General features: G+C 45.9%; 1 protein-coding gene and 1 pseudogene across 2 annotated transcripts in view; both read left to right on the forward strand.

The window, feature by feature from the left end:
• Positions 1–18,235, forward strand: part of Syn3 (synapsin III) — a 410,018-nt gene that overhangs the window by 14,598 nt on the left and 377,185 nt on the right. For both annotated transcript variants that reach the window (XM_059245152.1, XM_059245151.1), the window contains exon 2: positions 4,951–5,008. In XM_059245152.1, coding sequence (XP_059101135.1) covers positions 4,951–5,008 — 58 coding nt within the window. The remainder of the gene's footprint in view (positions 1–4,950; positions 5,009–18,235) is intronic.
• LOC131895320 (small nuclear ribonucleoprotein E-like) lies at positions 13,716–14,183 on the forward strand (annotated as a pseudogene).

Raw genomic sequence — 18,235 nt, forward strand, 5'->3', positions numbered from 1 at the left:
CCGGATGCCTCTACATCTAGGTCCTAATGTAAAACCCCTTTACAGCTTTAGGATTGATCTTTTAAATCCTCATTCGGAGGAGGAGGCAGGGGCGGTCCCAAACTATCTACAGCAGGTATCCAAAACCCTGCCCCACTCATAAACCAGGTCTTCCTCTAGGTGTCTATTGTTCATTTTGTTTCATACTTAAAAGGGGGTGCCTCAGGAAGATGTGTCACTCCCTGTAGTACCCCAGTGCTTGCCCAACATGGTTGCCCTTGCTAGTCTCTCTCTCTCTCTCTCTCTCTCTCTCTCTCTCTCTCTCTCTCTCTCTCTCTCACACACACACACACACACACACACACACACACACACACACACACACAATCTTTGAAACCTTAGGCCCTGGCAAAGAGCAGGCACCAAATATTGGACGAACTGATGAACTGATAGATTAGCTGGGCCACCTCATCAGAACCACACCCCCACCCCACTTCACACCCAATGCTGGGCCTAGTGTCCCTTCTGTGGACCGAGCAGGATCTCTGTGCTGATGTGCTGGCAGTTATCATCCATCTGTGTGTCACTCCCTCCTATGGGGCAGTAAGCCCTGTGTGGTCTGCGTGTTTGATTCCTTGGAGCCTGGTGGCTCTGCACAGAGCAAACGGTCTATCACTGTAGGTTGAACCATGCAGAGAGGGTTTCCTGGGGCCATGGGCATGGCTCCCTGGGCAAAGTGCTTGCTGCATGAGCAAGCGCTCCAGAGTTTAACCCCTCAGTACTCTAGTGAATGAACGGCCATGGTGCCCCTGCCTGCATCCCAGGTCTCAGGGAGGCTGGAGGAGGATCCCAGCTGCCTAGCTGGACTAGCAGAATCCCCAAGCTCTGGGTTCAAGTAAGAGAAGCTACCTAGCCTCGATGCCTTCACAGGCTGGTGGATCTGTCAGAGAGCCCTGCTCTGGCACAGGTAGATCGCATTTGTGCTCATTCCCTGGCTGCAGCAGGAAAAGAATGCAGTGCCCACTCCTCATAAATCTCTCTCGCACACCACCACATCTCGGGACCTCAAGCTAGGGATTTCCCACCCCAGGCAGCCCTAGTTTATAATATTCTCCTTCCTGGTGCCTTTAATGTGGCAGTAAAATATGAGACCACCCACAGAGACAGAAGCCTTCTGGAATCCAGAGTTCCCACCCCCTTCGCAGGGCAGGACCATGGACTTGGTTGATTGGCTGAGTTATTCAAGGAGCTATGAGGATGGACATATTAGGTCACTGGGATGAGGCTGCTGATGGGAGACAAAGCCAATGGGCACCGTGGATCCATCTGTTTTTGCCTGAGGTCAAACAGCCAGTCAATAGCACAGACAGTGGGCTCCACCCCCCAAGGCATCTAGAATTCTAGGCCATCCCTCCCCTTCCCTCTGCCAGACAGAGCTGTTCTGAGGCAGCTCCAGCCTGAATGGGCCCACCCTTCCACCACCACCTCCCCCCACCCCCAGCAAGGAGGCAGCAGTCTGTGTGGCCCATCAGGAGACAGACTTCTGACTCCCAGCCAGGCAGGGGGACGTGGACTGCCTGACCCTCACCTCAGTCTGAGACTGCCTGCCAGCTCCAGCAGTAAACATTCCAAAGACTCCTGGGAAGGTGAGGCCTCTTCGGGGCCAGAGCTGCTTGGGTGGCATGTAATGCAGAGTGTTCTGGGTTCCAGGTTGGAATCAAGTCTGAGGTTATCAGTCGTGCAAGTTGGATATCTACACAATGACCCATATCATAAAAGATGTAGAACTGTGAGTTATTACAATGACTTGCCAGTAGGTGGCAACAAAGGGTCACAAGGAAGGCCAGAAACAAGGAAAACATTCACTTCTCTTGCTAACAAACATGTGGGACGCACAGTCCTGCACATTTGTGCTATTACTTGCAGTGAATGTTGAGACAGAACTTCTGGTTTCTCGGAGCTCACAGACTGGATGTTTGGAGGCAGGGGACAGATCGTAATGTAGAATTACAAGGCAGAATGCTACCATAAGGGTTGAGAGTTTGATGTGCCCAGGGGCTGAGGAGGGGCACCCAGCCCAGGTGCTACCAAAGAAAACAAGAGTAGATATCACTCTTGAGGATTCTGGAATGTGAGAAAGAGATGGCCCGGCAAAACAGAGATGTAAGCCTGTGTAAAAGACCAGAAGCATAAAAGCAGAGGACATACTGAAGCATCACAGGGATGTGTGTGTGTGTGTGTGTGTGTGTGTGTGTGTGTGTGTGTCCATGGAAGCAGCTGCAAAGTAACGCATGGATAAAGTGGGCCAACTGGTGCCAGGGTCCCCATTTGGAAGGAACTTGAGGTTCTGGGTTGAATCCTGAAAATATGAAACTGTGGGACAATTGGAAAAGTTATGAGACTGAAAGGTGACTTCTCTGTCTGCAGGATATGGGGAGTGACCCGGCCTCATCCCCTCTTAGGTATGATGGGAAGGTCAAGTATTAGGGGGAGAACACCAGAATCTGCAGGGTTACAGGGCAGAGTGGAGAGTAACTGGGAAACCAGGGAAGCATGGGATTAGGACCGAGGACCAAGAGCTGGTCATTGCAATGCTGCCATAGTCTGGATGGAACTCTAAGACCTTATGAGTTGTAGTCATCAAAGAAAGAATGCAGATATTTTATTTAGATGTTTGCTAACTTTACTCAGGGTGATAGTTTTAAGTGTCATCCTGCCACAGTGTAGAAATGCCTAAGAGTGTCAGCGCAGGAATTGATTAGATAAGGTTGGCCTGTGGACATGTCTGTGGATGATTGCCCTGATTGTTCATTGGGAAAACCCAGCCCATTGTGAGGGGCACCATTCCCTACAAAAGAAAGCTAGATGAGGGCAAGCAGGCAGGGATGAATTTATCCTCTTCACCCTGGACTGTAGATGTGCTATGACTGCTTGAGTTCATGCCTTGACTTCCCCAAAATGATGGTCTGTAACCTGGAATTGTAAGCCAAAATACTTTCGTCTATCTCAAAGTTGCTTTTGGTAAGATCTTGTACCACAGCAACAAAACTAAAATTAGAATACTCATCAACTTTAAATATTAGTCATACACCTCATAGGCCATTTGTTGTTTTTCTCTCCTCCACAAATACTGTAGGTGGAATGGAATGTGCGGACTTGCTTGTTGAGGATTTGTGATGAAATTCTGCATTGTGTGAGGCTAGCTAAACATACGTTTTATTGAAGAGCATCAATGGGAAAGGAAGGGAGGGAGGGAGGGAGGCAGGGAGGGAGGGAGGGAGGGAGGGAAGGAAGGAAGGAAGGGAAGAAGGAAGGAAGGGAAAGACAGACAGACAAACCTCACTCTCAGATCATACCAACCATTCCTGTTCCACGAAAGTCCAGCCTCAGTGACATCTCAGTCTGTCAACACTGTAAGAAACAGTGACACCAGCATCACAGCTGTCAGCCCAGGATGCTGGAGGTCTCGGGAAGACCCGGCATTGGCTGAGAATCGATGGGGGCTGTGAAAACAGACCGAGTGGAACAGTCTAAGAGTTTGTAGAAAGGATTCTTTCACAAACAAAGATTGGGAAAGTAGTTGGCAACATCCCTGCTCCAGGGAAAAGAATTGAATGAAGAAACTTAAGAGAAGGTTCTTGAATGTGATGCTTACAAATTATTGATTAGAACTGTGTCATGTGGCCACACCTCACTTAGGGGAGAGTTGGGACCACATTAGATAAATGTTTATCTAATCCATAAACATTTCTGCTGTGGGAAAAGGAGAGAATGAGCTAGGAGGGAGAAAAGTGCTGCCTCCAACCCTAGGAAGGTTTGTAGAAATACTTAATGTGGTGTCTGGGTCACAGCAAATGACTCAAGCATTTGTTTCCTTGCCACAGCAGTGGGAAAGGGGAAATGCAAACCGGGTCTTTCGCATTAAGTGTGGGAAGATATCTAACCCCCTAAGTACCCTTCTGTCCTGACTCAGAGTTGAGTGAAAACAGACAGAGAAGAAGGCCTGGGTGCAGATCCCCCTTAGGATATGCAAGTGTTTAGTCTCTGGATTATTGAGTTTCCTCCTTGACAGGATAGAAATGAAAAAATGCCTGCTTCATGATGGTGGTTGTTCACATTAAATGAAAAAGACCACAGATTAAACCCTATAACACATTAATCCCTTTATTTGTTAATTTATTAATTCAACAGATAATCAATTGCATTCCTGTGGTGTGTTGCACATTCTGGTGCTGTTGAGGATAAAATGAGGGGTCACAGACTTGAGGGAGTCCGATTGTCATTCAGTGGGGTACAGGCGTTAAGCACGGTTACTGATTTTAATTATACTTGTCATCAGCAGCAGGAAAAACAGTCGTGTCAGAAGGGAGATGAACTATGGTCAGGAGTAGGGTGTTTATGGAGGAAAGTGGGAAGAATTGAGAAGAAGGTTGGGGGGTCAGCATGGAAAGGGAGGGTGAGGTCATAAGAATGCTATCTACTCTTTTGCCTTGATTGCTGGCTCATGGTGATAATTAGCTTTATGAATAGAGTCATGGAAGGGTCAGTGGGTGGATGAAAGGATCAGTGGTTGACAAATAGACATGTGATACAGAGATGAGGGAACAGATAGATCAGTAAGTCTTTGACGCAGTACATATATGTAATTTAATAAAGTAACACCAAATCAATACTGCACTGTTTATGTTTTCCTTGTCTCATTGAGTCTTTCAAAGCATCCCTAGAATTAGGGAGCATGGCTTCCTTTTAGAGGCTGCAATTGAGTTACAGGAGGTCCAGTCTCCTCTTGTCCCATCCACTCTTCCTCCTCTCCTCCAACATTCTATCTCTAAATACCAAGGCAGTGGGTGGTCAGGGGAGGATGGGGCAGGTTGAGACTGTCTTCGTTTACACCTTTAGGGCTCAGGCCTTTGGGAAAGGGAAGAAGGGACAATGGATCCTTACTGAGCGGGTCTCTTGGTCTCCTTGCAGGTCCAAGTATTTCCATGGGAAGAAAGTGAATGGCGACATAGAGATACGAGTGGAGCAGGTAGGTGGTGGCCCCTTTCCACACCTGCCTTTTTCTGAACAGGGGCCATTTCCAAGAGCAACATTTCTTCTCTCTTATGTGGTCATGATGAACGAAGATTGCTAGAAAAATCCTAGATTTGTACTTGAGAGTCTCGTTAAGTTCCAGAAATTTCTGGTCCACTGATTTTTCAACCTTTTAGTTTTAGGTAGAGTATTAGTCAGGGTTCTGTAGAGGAACAGAACAGCAGAATTGATAGGATGTGTGTGTGTGTGTGTGTGTGTGTGTGTGTGTGTGTGTGTGTGTGTGTGTGTAAAGGGGGATTTATTAGAATGCCTTACAGGCTGTGGTCCAGGTAGTCCAACAATGACTGTCTGCCAATGGAAGGTCCAAGACTCCAGCAATTGCTCTGTCCACTAGGCTGACTGTCTCAACTGGTCTTCAGTTTATGCCAGAATTCCAAAGAAGAAGGCTCCAGTGTCACTAAAGGAATGCATTTGCCAGAGAGAGTGGGAGCAAATAGGCAAAGAGTAAGCACCCTTCTTCCATGTCCTTTATATAGGCTGCCAGCAGAAGGTGTGGCCCAGATTAAAGGTATATTTTCCCACCTCAAAAAATCTAGATAATAGGTGGGTCTTCCCACTTCAAATGATTTAATTTAGAAAAAAAAACCTTTCATAGGTATACCCAGCAGCTTGGGTTTTAGTTAATTACAGACGTAGTCAAGGTGACAACCAAGAATAACCATCACAGATAGAGAATTCTTCTTAAAGGAAACGTCAAAAGGAGTCCATGCCACAAAACTGAGACAGTGGAGCTGCTCACGGGAAGCTGTGGGTCCTGTCCGTGGCCCATGGCTCCAAGGCATCTCCTTTGACTTTGACTATGAAGTATAGTGGATGTATTAGTTACTTTTGTTGTTGTTGTTGTTGTTGTTGTTGTTGTTTTGCTTTGTTTTTTGAGACCTGTGTAGCCCTAGCTGTCCTGGAACTCACTCCATAGACTAGGCTGGTGTAACTGAAGTTATCCTGTTCCTACCTGGCTCCCTCAGCCCTCAGACCCAAGCAAACACATAGAGACTTATGTTATTTATAAACTGTATGGCCCAATGGCTCAGGCTTCTTGCTAGCTGTTCTTATATCTTAAATTAACCCATTTCTATAAATCTATACATTGCCACATGGTTCGTGGCTTACCAGTACTTTACATCCTGCTCCCCATGGAGGCGGCTGGCAGCATCTCTCTCCCTCAACCTTCCACTTCCCAGAATTCTCCTCTCTCCTTGTCCTACCTACACTATCCTTCCTGCCTGGCTACTGGCCAATCAGCGTTTTATTTATCAATCAATTATAGCAACATATATTTATAGCATACAGGACATCCCACAGCAGGCTGGCCTTGAACTCAAAGATACCCATCTGCCTCTGCCTCCAAGTGCTGGGATTAAAGGCGTGCGCCACCACCACCCAACTAGTTACTTTTATATTAGTGTGACAAAACTCCATGACCAGGGCAACTTATAATAGAAAGCATCTAATTGGGCTTAGGATTTCAGAGAGCTAGAGTCCATGATGGTAGAGCAAAGGCATGGTGACAGGAACATCTGAGAGCTCACATCTTGAACTTCAAGTAGAAGGCAGAGAGAGACACTGGGAATGGAAAGAGTCTTTTGATAACTCAAAAGTCTGCCTCTAGTGACACACCTCCTCCAACAAGGCCACACCTCCTCCCACAAGGCCACACCTCCTGATCCTTCTCCAACAGTTCCACCAACCAGAGATCAAGTATCCAAATATACTAGCCTATGGGGGCTATTCTCATTCAGGCCATCACAGTGGGAGAGCCTATGTTTGAATCCTGACTCTCTTGTTGCTAGGTGTTGAACAGGTGATTTACTCTCTGTGTGCTGTCATTTTCTTGTATCATTGTAGCTGGGATGAAATTATTTGAAACTTCAAGAGACCAAAATTGAGACTATCATCCCTCATTATTACTTCTGTTATCAACATCTAGGTCCCTTGTTTTATGTAGAAAGAAACATGGACTAGGTCAGACTGCATCGGAAATCAGGACTGGACTCCATCCCTCCTGGTTTCCAACCAGGGACTCCCCAGTCAATAAACTAGACCCTCCTTTATAGGAGCACCATACTCAACCTTAGGAGAGCACACAGAGCAAGGGCTCTGGAGTCAGATTCCAGGTTCAAATCCCAGCTCCACCACTTAATTAGTTGTCCTGGCTGAGCATTACTCGAGCCCTCTCCAGCCCTTCACCTGTGCTCCTGTGATAAAGTAGCATCAGTTTTGTGACGGTGGAGTGGCTGGGAGGTCTGCAGGAGTCAGTGACAGGACACCACAAGTGTTTCGCTTCCTCTTCTCCTCCTTCTCTACCTTCCCTCCCTTTCTCCTTTCCTTCTCTTCTCCTCTTCTCCCTGCTTCCCCTCATCCCAGGCAGCCTCCTGCTGCTTCTTTTGCTGTTAGTGCTTGTCATTGTTAGTCAATCTCCTTTTCCTCTCCCTCTTCTATCCCTCCTCCTACTCCATTCCACCATCACCACCCTCCCTCCCCTCCTCCCCCTCTCCTTCTTATCATTCTTCAGTGACTAAGAATAAAATTAACTGGAAGAAATGCCATTTGGAGCTCAGGAACAGAAATGGCCTATCACCCCAGCCTCACTCCCTGTACCACCCCACCCCACCCCCGTGAGTCAGAGGAAGGGAGTGAACTTCTGAGCATCAGATTGATGGAGTTGGCCTCATATTAAAACACCTACACTTTGAACTTCAGTACGATCCAGGGGCTTTTAAGTCAATCCAATGTCTACTCATTTTCCTTTCGTGGCAAAAAGCAGGCTATTTTTGTTCATTTTACAAATATTTGCCAGTGTCTACTATGTTAGCTAGCTCATGTGGGGAAGGATAAAGAAGCAGTGGTCCTGTCCATAAACAGAAATGGCTTTGAGGATGGAGTGCTGTTTGAGTTGGATTGAAGCATGGCTAGGCTCTTAACATGTGGAGCTGGTGGCATGGAGAGCATGTGAGGTTGAGGGCCCAAGGGCAGAGGAAGTTGGCCAGTGCAGGATGAGACACCAGTCCCACTGTCTGACTCCAGTATAGAACTCACTCTCTGCCCCTGCCCCTCTCTCAGTGGAGAGTGCCACCTGGACCTTCCACCTTAGCTGCAACCTTGTGCAGCCCCCCTCTGCCACCACACCCACCCTCTGCCATGTCCTCTTGACTCCGTATCTCATGATTCCCTAGTCCCTCCGCTGCTAATTGTCAAGAATCTACCTTGGCTGGACGACCACCAGCTCTCAGCCAGACTTTCAACCAGTAGCTGTACAGCTCTATATTTTTATTTATTTATTTTTACCAATCTCCAGTTTACTCTTCATGTCAAAACCATGTTTTTGGTCTGTCTTTGGTGTGTATGTGGGGGTGAGGAGGGGGATGCAGGAGCATGTGTACCATGCATGTGTGTGGGGATCAGAGGACCACTTCGGGAGCTGGGTCTCGCCTTCCCCCTGGTGTGAGGAAGGGCCTCTTGTTGTGCTGCTGTGTGCTAGGCTAGCTGTCTTGGAGCGCCCCGTGTCTATGCCCCCCCTAACAGCATTGAGAACAGATGCTCACTACTGCACCCGGGTTAGTGTGTGCTCTGAGAACCCCAAGTTGGGACCCTACACTTGCACAGCAAGCACGTTTTCCCACTGGGCCATCTCACTAGCCCTAGAGTGATCTGTCAAGGGAGCCAAAAAAGACATGGCTTTGCAGCAGCTTCCTCAGACACCCCTTCCCTAGTTAGTTCCTGCTGAATCAGGAACTCAGGGGTCCTTTCACAGCACCCCCTCCTTCCTTCCTCGCCCTCACCCGTATTTTGGGATTATTTGCCTGTGGGGAGGGACTCTGTTAAGTAGCACGGGTCCCAGCACAAACTAGAACTGAAGGAAAGGTTTGCAGAATGAATAACTGACAGATTCCACAGTTATGGGCTGTGTGTCGGTTTCCAAGAGTGATAAATCGTTGCTCTTTAATCTTTTCCCCCAAATCTCGGTTTTCTGTAAACCATCTGGCAAGTGTTCAGTTGCCAACTAGGCTGGACCTGCTTCATCTCCTTTGTAGTCACTCCCGAGCATCCTTTCATTTCCCCCTTGTATCTTAGCACTGCCTTTGGCCCAAGTGACAGGTACCAAATCTGTATGCAGGGAAGGACACCCGAGGGAGCTGCTACAACCACACAGGGATGCTAGGGACACTTCAGGAGTCTGGGGCGGGGGTGACACTTATACTGGAAAATGTTGGCTGATGTAGTCATTCTCATTTCCAGCCATGGAAAGCTAGAAAGTAAATTAGTCAGGAAACCAATTAGCATGTCATTTGGGCATTTGTCCCTGAAAGACACTCCTTCTCAAACTCCTTTTGAAGTCTGAATGGCTTGTCTTTGGCCCATCTGGATCAATGGGTGGGTCACACAAGCAACCCCAACCCCCTGGAACTTCACACTCATCCTCCACCACTCAAAAGAAGCTTTAGGACGGAAGCCACTGTTTAGTCTAAGCTGGTCTCTCAATGAAGGGCCAGATTAGCCAGATAATTGTACCGTCTGGGCTTTGTTGGACAGAGTCAAAGAGTTAGTTGTGGTTGGCCTAGAGGAAGCCTCCACCCTATCTCTCCACCCTCTTCCCCACAATTCCAAAACTACTTGCCTGGCTGGAGCAGAGCCAGGAATCCAGAGGCCCAGGGAAGCAAGTGGAGAGCTACATCATTTTGCATCCCATTACCCCGCATACCCTGCTGCCCCTACAGGGCCCTACTGTGTGTCCTAGTGGGACTAGAGAGTATCTGGCCAGGGTGGCTGGCCTGCCAAGCTCTCCTGTTTGTATCTGAAGCCAGGGCATTTTCCCACAGACACAAGTCACCCCTCTGTGAGGCCAAGAGTCTGTGGATGAATAGATTAATGTTAAGTAGATCTATGGACTGAGAGTATTTTACTAGAATTTAGTGGCATGGAAGCCCTGATTATGGTAAAACTGGAAATGAGAAGAGAGAAAAGGAGAGGGGGGGAGGGAAAGGGAGAGAGGAGAAGAGCGGGGAGGAAGAGGGGAGAAGAGAAGAGACCTGGGATGACCGTGTTCAGTCTCCATTAACACTGATTCTCAGTATTAATGGAGGTACCACCACCTTGCTCCAACCATGTCAGACAGAAAAGCAGGAGGAGAAGGAAGATGGCTGAACCACAGGTTTCCATCTGAGCACATCTTGAAGTCCCTGCTGTTGAATGATCAAGAGGGAATTAGTTCCATGTGCTTGGACCTATAGAACCTGTACAGATTGAGGACCTTTGGTCTAAAATACTTTGGACCAGAAGTGTTTCAGGTTTCATTTTTTTTTTTTTTCAGATTTAGAAATATTTGCACATACATGATGAGATATCATAGGAGAGAAGCTGAATCTAAATGTGAAATTCATTTCTGTCTAACATGTGTCTTATACATGTACACTAATAGAGATTTTACACATTGTTAGTGTACCTGCATTTTGATCATGACCTGTTGTTTTAGGCCAGGGGTGTCATGGTGACACTCAAAGACTTTTAGACTGGGAACATTTGGGAATTCAGATTTCCAGTTTAGGGGAACTCAACATGTATATGTGTGTGAATGCCAGAGGTCAACAGTGGGTATCTGTCTCAATCATATTCTACCTCATTTTTTTTTTGAGAGAGAGAGAGAGAGAGAGAGAGGTCTCTCACTGAACCTGGAGCCCACTGATTGGCCAAACTGGCCAGCCGATGAGCCCCTAGGGTGATATTTTGTGTATGCTCTAATAAATAAAGCATGCCTGAAGATCAGACGGCAAAGCCAGCCACTAGTTAGCTATAGAGGCTGGGTGGTGGTGCCACACACCTTTAATCCCAGAACTCGAGAGGGAGAGGCAGACAGATCTCTGTGAGTTCACAGCTACCCTGGGCTACACAAGATTGAGCCAGTCTAAAAGAGAACCAGGCAGCAGTGGCACACACCGTTGATCCCAGCGCTTGGGATCTTATGCCTTTAATCCCAGCACTAGGGAGGTGGAAACAGGAAATGATATAGCTGGAGAGGAATATAAGGTGGGAGGAGACAGGAGCTGAGGGTCCCTTTGGGCTGAGGAGTTGGTGAGGTGAGAGGTGGCTGTGGCTTGTTCCTTTGTGTAGTCAGAAGTTTTCTTGTGTCCTGCCCGGTCCCACAGCCGGTTGGACCCAAGTAAATATACAGAGGCTTATACTACTTACAAACTGTATGGCCTAATGGCTCAGGCTTCTCACTAGCTAGCTCTTACAACTTAACTCAGCCCATTTCTATTAATCTATGCATTGCCACGTGGCTTTGTGGCTTACTGGTACTTTCACGTCTTGCTTCTCCTGGTGGCTTGCAGCTTCTACCCCATTCTTCTTTCTTCTCCTCTCTCTCCAGCTCAAATGTACCGCCTAACCTTATTCTGTCTCACCATTGGCCAAACAGATTTATTTATCAACCAATCAAAGCAACACATATTTACAGCATACAGAAAGACATCCCACAGCACCTTTGTCTCTTTGATCTTTCAGCATTTACCCCGGTATCTGGCTCTGGGTTTTTATTGTTAAGACCAATTAGAATTCGTGCTACAAGCCCCCATCCTTCTCATCTTCCCACCCCATATACCTGTCTCCCTGCAAAATGTTGGGGTTACAGATGTATGCTACCACACCCAAATTTTCTGTGGGTGCTAAGGATCTGAACTCAGGTCCTTGTGATTGCACAACAAGCGCTTTAGCCTAGTAGCCAACCCCCCAACCCCTCAACCCATTTTTATTTTTCTGTATACTTTAGTCTTCATTTCATAATTGTCTATGTATTAACATTTCTTAGACTAGACTTTATTTGATGCCAGGGGTGGGGGGGTGAGCCCTCACCCCTCACTGAGGAGCTATTGACAGCTGGTGGCTCCTAAGGGTGGGAGAATCAGTTTTCTCTCTCAACCTGGCCTCCGGTAAGTTGACCATGCTGCAGTGATGGCCCCACAGCCATGCACAGGTGCACAGCTCTAATTAGACCTATTGCATTAGAAAAGAAGGAAGAGGAGGAGGGGGAAGAGTAGAAGTGATTGTATCAAAATAGACTGTTTACATATATGAAATTCTAAGACAATAAGTTTTCAAATTATATCTTCTTTAAAAAAAAAAAAGAATAGGTCCTAATTAAGAGTAGGCATTGACCATTAGAATAGGGTGAAATTTCAAGAACAGCTGTCAACAAAATAAAATAGTGGAAATTGGAAGTTAGTTCAGTCTGACATGTTGGCAACTCTTTGAACACCACAATCAGCAGAAAATGATTGATAGTCATATACCTTGAAAGAAGTATATAATGGCTAGGGAAGGGCCTGCACTTGACCTTATTTGAAACCTCCAAAATAATGACTTATCACATTTCATTGTTGAAGACTTTAGGGTAAATGAGAGAAAGAATATGCTGGATTCTGTTTGATATGATCAAACTGAATGGGTAGGCAATGTGAAGTCTCATTCAGAAACTCAGCTGCAATGAAGCAGGATCAGAGAGATCTAGCTTATTAAAATCATATGAGAAAAAAGAAAAAGATTCAATATTTAAGTAGAATGCAGCTCAATGTTTGTGGGAGGAAATGTGGGCTGAAGGCTGAGGCTGTGGCTGCAGAGAAGACTGGAGATTGGAATCTCAGCTCCACTCTATTTCAACTGGGTTGACCAGATATCTGGTCATCATACATCTCCAAGTATCAACTTCCTTATCAGAGAAGTGAGGCTAATAACTGTAGCCCAGGAGCTACAGTTACTATATGAACTAAATAGTGAATTGATATATTTAGTGTCATTTTCTGGTACACATATTTGTGCTCAATAAGCTCCGGTTCTGGTTCTTACTCTCAATGTGATGCCACTGCAGGCTACTAATGATTGAATGCAGCATTTAGAACACAAGAAGATGACACCACTGAACACGCTTAAGCAGAATTCTAAAGAGATTCTGGTGAGAGGTCTGATGTATCACCCACTGCAACCTGGAGTGCCTGCAAAAGAGCAGCTGGAATGGGAGGAGACTGAAGCCTATTGGAAGAAGGAACAGGTCAAGGAACTGGAGATGTTTAGCTCAGAGGATGTGAGGTCTCCAGTAGGTCCCATTTCACTCATCACAATCATCTGCCACTTTAAAGAAGCATTAGTAATTTAATTTAGCCTTACGGTAATACTTTGAGACAGGTGCTTTGACTGCTTCCATTTAGAGATGAAGAGATAAGAGCTCAGGAAGGTTAAACAATCAGCAGAAATGAGTAATGGAGAAAGAATCTGAACCTAGGTTCCCATGTTCAAAACCGCCCTATATTGTTTCATTGAGATTAGAGTTCGAGCTAATGGTACAGTCCTGCAGAGAGATGGGTTTCAGCTCTGCACACAGAAGCCTGCAGCAGCACAAGTGAATGATGGGTCAACCTGTGCTGTAGGGAGGGATGGTGTCTCCTGTGCTGGAAATGCCCTGGCAGAAACCGGCAGCTTAAAGGGGGACATTTCACAGGAAATTAACATTCCTAATAGAAAAGGCTCCTTTCCTGATGTTTCTTCTACTTTTTGTGGGATAGATGTAATAGATTCAAATAGTTAAAATTGAAAAGAGTTCCAGAAGTTGCTTTCTGAAGAGGCCTGCCTACTCATGTGTCTTTGTGATTACTAGTATGGTGTTCTTCGGTCAGGGCTAGAGGGTGCAGAAGGTGTTAGTGCCGCCCATCACCCTCATCTTCACATACTTGCAAAGTAGGTCTTAGATTCAGATGTGACTGTGTGAGCAGGTGAATATTCGAAGAGAGGTTTGTACTATGGGCTTTGATGAGTACATGCACCTCACATTAGGTGATACAGGAGAGATGCATTCTTTTTTTTTTTTTTAAAGATTTATTTATTTATTATGTATACAGCATGTATGGCTGTGGGCCAGAAGAGGGCGCCAGATCTCATTACGGATGGTTGTGAGCCACCATGTGGTTGCTGGGAATTGAACTCAGGACCTCTGGAAAAGCAGTCAGTGCTCTCAACCTCTGAGCCATCTCTCCAGCCCCGAGATGCATTCTTAATAAAAATCAAGAAAACAACTGTGTAGGATCATGCTAAAAAGAGACAATATTATTCTGTTCCAGACCACTTAGAATCAGAAATGGTCAAGGATGGGAGAAGTTGAGAAAGCAGTGCAATGTTTTTAAAGGTGTCTTCTGCAGGGAACACAGTCTGAAATATTTAATCCTATCGTTTTGATAGGTGACAATAAATGCTGTAAGACTGTTTTTCTTTGGAAAAAGACTAAAGAGGTACAAAGTGGCATCTAAAGAAAAGTCTTCATCTAAGTTATGCCCCTGATGATCTTGTTTTCTTCCATGTAATAATGGTTATCATGTGGGGATTTCCTAGAAAGGTTTCAGATGTGCAAATGTGTGCTGATATATAAAGCTACAGTGTGTGTTCATAAATGGTAGTTGGTTGGTACCTATTTAGCGTTAACTGTCAAACTGACATACCCTAGAGTTACCAGTGAAGAGAATCTCAATCGAGGTATTGCCTAGATCAGATTGACCTACGGGCATGTCTATGGGGGTTGTCTTCACTGATAATTGATGTATGGAGAACCCAGCCTACTGTGGGCAACACCATTCTCTAGGAAGTTCCCAATTTCTTTAGAAAAGAAAGCTAAACATGAACCTGCCTGTTATCCAGCAAGCAGTATCCTCCATGGTTCTTGTTGAGTTTCCCTGACTATAAACTGAGTTTTTTCATCAGAGGTAATTCTGTACAGACTATCAAGAAGGCCTTCCTTTGGGTTCCTGCCCTGATTTCCCTCAATGATGAATGGTGACCTGGAAATATAAGCTAAAATAAACCCTTTCTTTCCCTAGTTGCTTGTTATCAGAATATTTTATCACAATGACAGACTAGATCAGTCAAAAACACAGAGGTGATTCTAGATATTTCAGAGGGGTAGAGTTAATAAGGATATATTATAATGGATCAAAAGAGGAAGTCACATTACCCAGAGCCACAACAGTCTTCCTTCGTGGCTGTCACTGCCACACTGTCCAGGGAAGGCTTGGGCCCACATCCCCACTAGTGTTTTGGGAACCGCTACAGTCTGTCTGCTGTTGCTGGCAGTGAAGCCTCTGTGACCAACCCTGGAAGCAGGCAGGTTGATGACTCCTCCCTACTTCAGTTCCTGCATAAATAACTCCTATTCGTAGAAACAAAGATGGCTACATGTGGCAAAAGAATGTGGGACATAAAGACTCTGGACTTTGAGCTCTCATGGTATACGAAAGAATCTGGAGGTATGGATGTAGAACTCAATGGTAACAGTCTTACACAATCTACTCCTTTAGCTGCCCAAAATACACACATATTCTCTTACTTATCTATACTCAGCACTGATTTTTCAGTTAATTTTGGGAGGGAGTTGTTTCTGTTTTTTGGGTGGTGTTGTTTGGGTTTGGGTTTTTTGTTGGTTTTGTTTTGTTTTCTTTTCTTTTGAGACAGGGTTTCTCTGTGTAGCCCTGGCTGTTCTGGAACCATGTAGACCAGGCTAACCTTGAACTCCGAGATTTGCCTGCCTCTGCCTCTTGAGTGCTGGGATTAAAGGTGTGGGTCACCACAGCCGGCTGTCATTTAATTGATCTTAGAGTTACCCATGGGAATAAACAGGCAGTGCTCTGTCGTTCCTGTTAACGATTGCCTAGAATTGTTGTCAGAAGGACTTACCAGAATTTCTTTTCCATAAATTTACAGTCGCAGATGGTGCTACATCCATGTCACTTCAAACTCTTGCTTAGTGTGTCTGTAGAATTCATTTCTCCCAGTCAAATGAGTCCATCCAGAACTGGTGTGTGTGGTGGATGCTGTAGTGTGTGTTGCTGAAGGACTTGGGGCTGGAGAGATAGCTCTGCAGTTAAGAGCATCTACCGCTCTTGCAGAAGACCAGACTTTATGGCGGTCTGTAGGAGAAACGTTCCCGAGAGGCTCGGCTCTTTGAATACTTGGTCCCCAGTTGGTGGCACTGTTTGGAAGAGGTTTAGGTGGTGCAACCTTGGTGGAGGAAGTATGTCATTGGCACAGGCTTTGAGAGTAAAAGCCTCATGCCACTTCCTTGCTTTCTCGGTTTTGTGCTTGTATTTGAAGATGGGAGGCCTCAGTTTCCTGTTTCCACCACTAGGCCTACCACCTGCTGCCATGTCTCCCTGTCATCCAGAGGGACTCTGATCCCTCTGGAATCATAAACCCAGATAAACCCTTCCCTTCTATAAGTTGCCCTGGCCATAGTATGTTATCACAGCAACAGAGAAGTAACTCATACAGAGTTCGGAGAATCACAACTGCCTAAAACTCCGCTTTTGAATTTCCACAGGCGCCTGCACTCACATGTACACATGTATACACATGTGTACACACATGGGAAGAGAGAGGGGTAATTTTAAGAATGAAAACAAATATAAAAAGGAGAGACAGAGTGAAGGACTTTCCCCTCCAGCTGCTAGAACTGTTCTTGGAATAGCCCTCAACCATCAACCATCTTTTGGACATGCCTTAGGTAAAGAGAGCTGCCTGGTTGAGGTCACACCTTTTTCCTGGATACAGTTATAGTCCATTCTATAAAGATCCTTGCCCTTCATTCTAATTGGAGACAGCCATAAAGGGCTCTCTCTACCTCACAGCTCCTTGTGGCATGGATAGAGACCTCTGCTGAGATGTTTGTGTAGCTCATCTTCTCTTCCCCAGCCTGTTCCCACATTTTCCATCCCTTACAGTGGTGGTGCTTCTCAAAGCATCCTTAATAAACTTCCCTCAGGCCAGCATCCCTCTTAGATCTGCATCCCAGAGGATGCCAAACCTTCAAGAGCCCACTTAAAATGTTGATAGGTACTGGGTACTTAATCTGCAGGGAAGTCCTACGGATGATGTACGAGTCTCCTCAGGGCTAGATTTCTGGAACTCTACTCAACCCCTGGATTCTGAAGCTCTTCTCATGGAGAACGATCTCTGCTCCTGGCCAAGCACTGAAGCAGAACTCTGAGGCGCTCCATGATTTGATCTTCTTGTTTGACACCCCACCCCGTGTTTGAAACTCACCAGAGCTTGGCATCTCTCTACAGAGCCGAGTCCGGCTGCAGTGACGCAGCCAGCCTTGCTTTGTTAATACAATCCCGCAAGGTTTATTCATTTGGCTCGGCGTACCCTGACCTCAGACGTTCTGTTTTGTATTATTTTTAAAAGTGCACAGGTCTCCATGGAGGCCCTTTTCTTTTCAAATTTAAGAACCAGCTGGGAAATGGGGGGAGGGAGAAAAAGAGAAAAAACAGGTGGGATGCTGGGACATACTAGTTGAACCGTAACTCATCAAAGGAATAACTGTTCCTCTCCTTAACCATGGTGTTGATTTGTGTGGGCGTATCAGCTTCCTGGCTCTACCTGTAGGCCTATCGATTTAAGTCTGGAAAATGGAGAAGTGGTAGCAATGGCAGCAATAGCAAAGTGCCTCTGAAGCTCCACAGCACAGTGAGTGCCTTTAAGAGCTTGCTGTGTGCCGACTCATTCAATGGACAGCTATGTCTGGTGCTGAGCAAACAGGTTCAGTCAGTAAACTCACCAGACATTGTCCCACACTATGTAAGTCAGCTGCATTTAAATTCAGGTCTGACTTAACCAAAGCGGACTCTTCATCAAAGGGCATGTATCAGGATATATGTTGTTCTTCCATATTGTCATCAGAAAGCTTTTGGCTTCCCCTCTTGTCTCGGGTCCCCCAGATTCAGGCATCTCACCCTGCTCTTTTGATCTACTGGATATATTACAAACTCATGTGTGACGCTCTCAGCACATGGCTACCCTTTCCCTGACTCAACCTAGTGGCCCTTCCCATTGGACGCTTCTGGATTGTTGCCACAAAGTTCTGCTGTCAAAAGTTCTGTTTGTTCTTTATTTCATCCCAAAGGTAACAGTCACCCTTGACCTTAAGTACAGATACCTTTGAACCACACGGAGACTATCAAAGCCCACTCTCTAGAGCTCTGAGTCCCAGCTTTACAACTTTCTAACTGACTCTGAGAAGTAACTGAACTTCATCATGCCTCAGTTTCTTCATGTGTAAATCAGTAGCCGTAGTAAGTATAGCCTGGAATGAGTTACCATATATGAAGCCCCCAAAAGCAGAGCTTGGAGCAGA

This window comes from Peromyscus eremicus, chromosome 18, assembly GCF_949786415.1.
Source record: "Peromyscus eremicus chromosome 18, PerEre_H2_v1, whole genome shotgun sequence".
NCBI classification, from domain to species: domain Eukaryota; kingdom Metazoa; phylum Chordata; class Mammalia; order Rodentia; family Cricetidae; genus Peromyscus; species Peromyscus eremicus.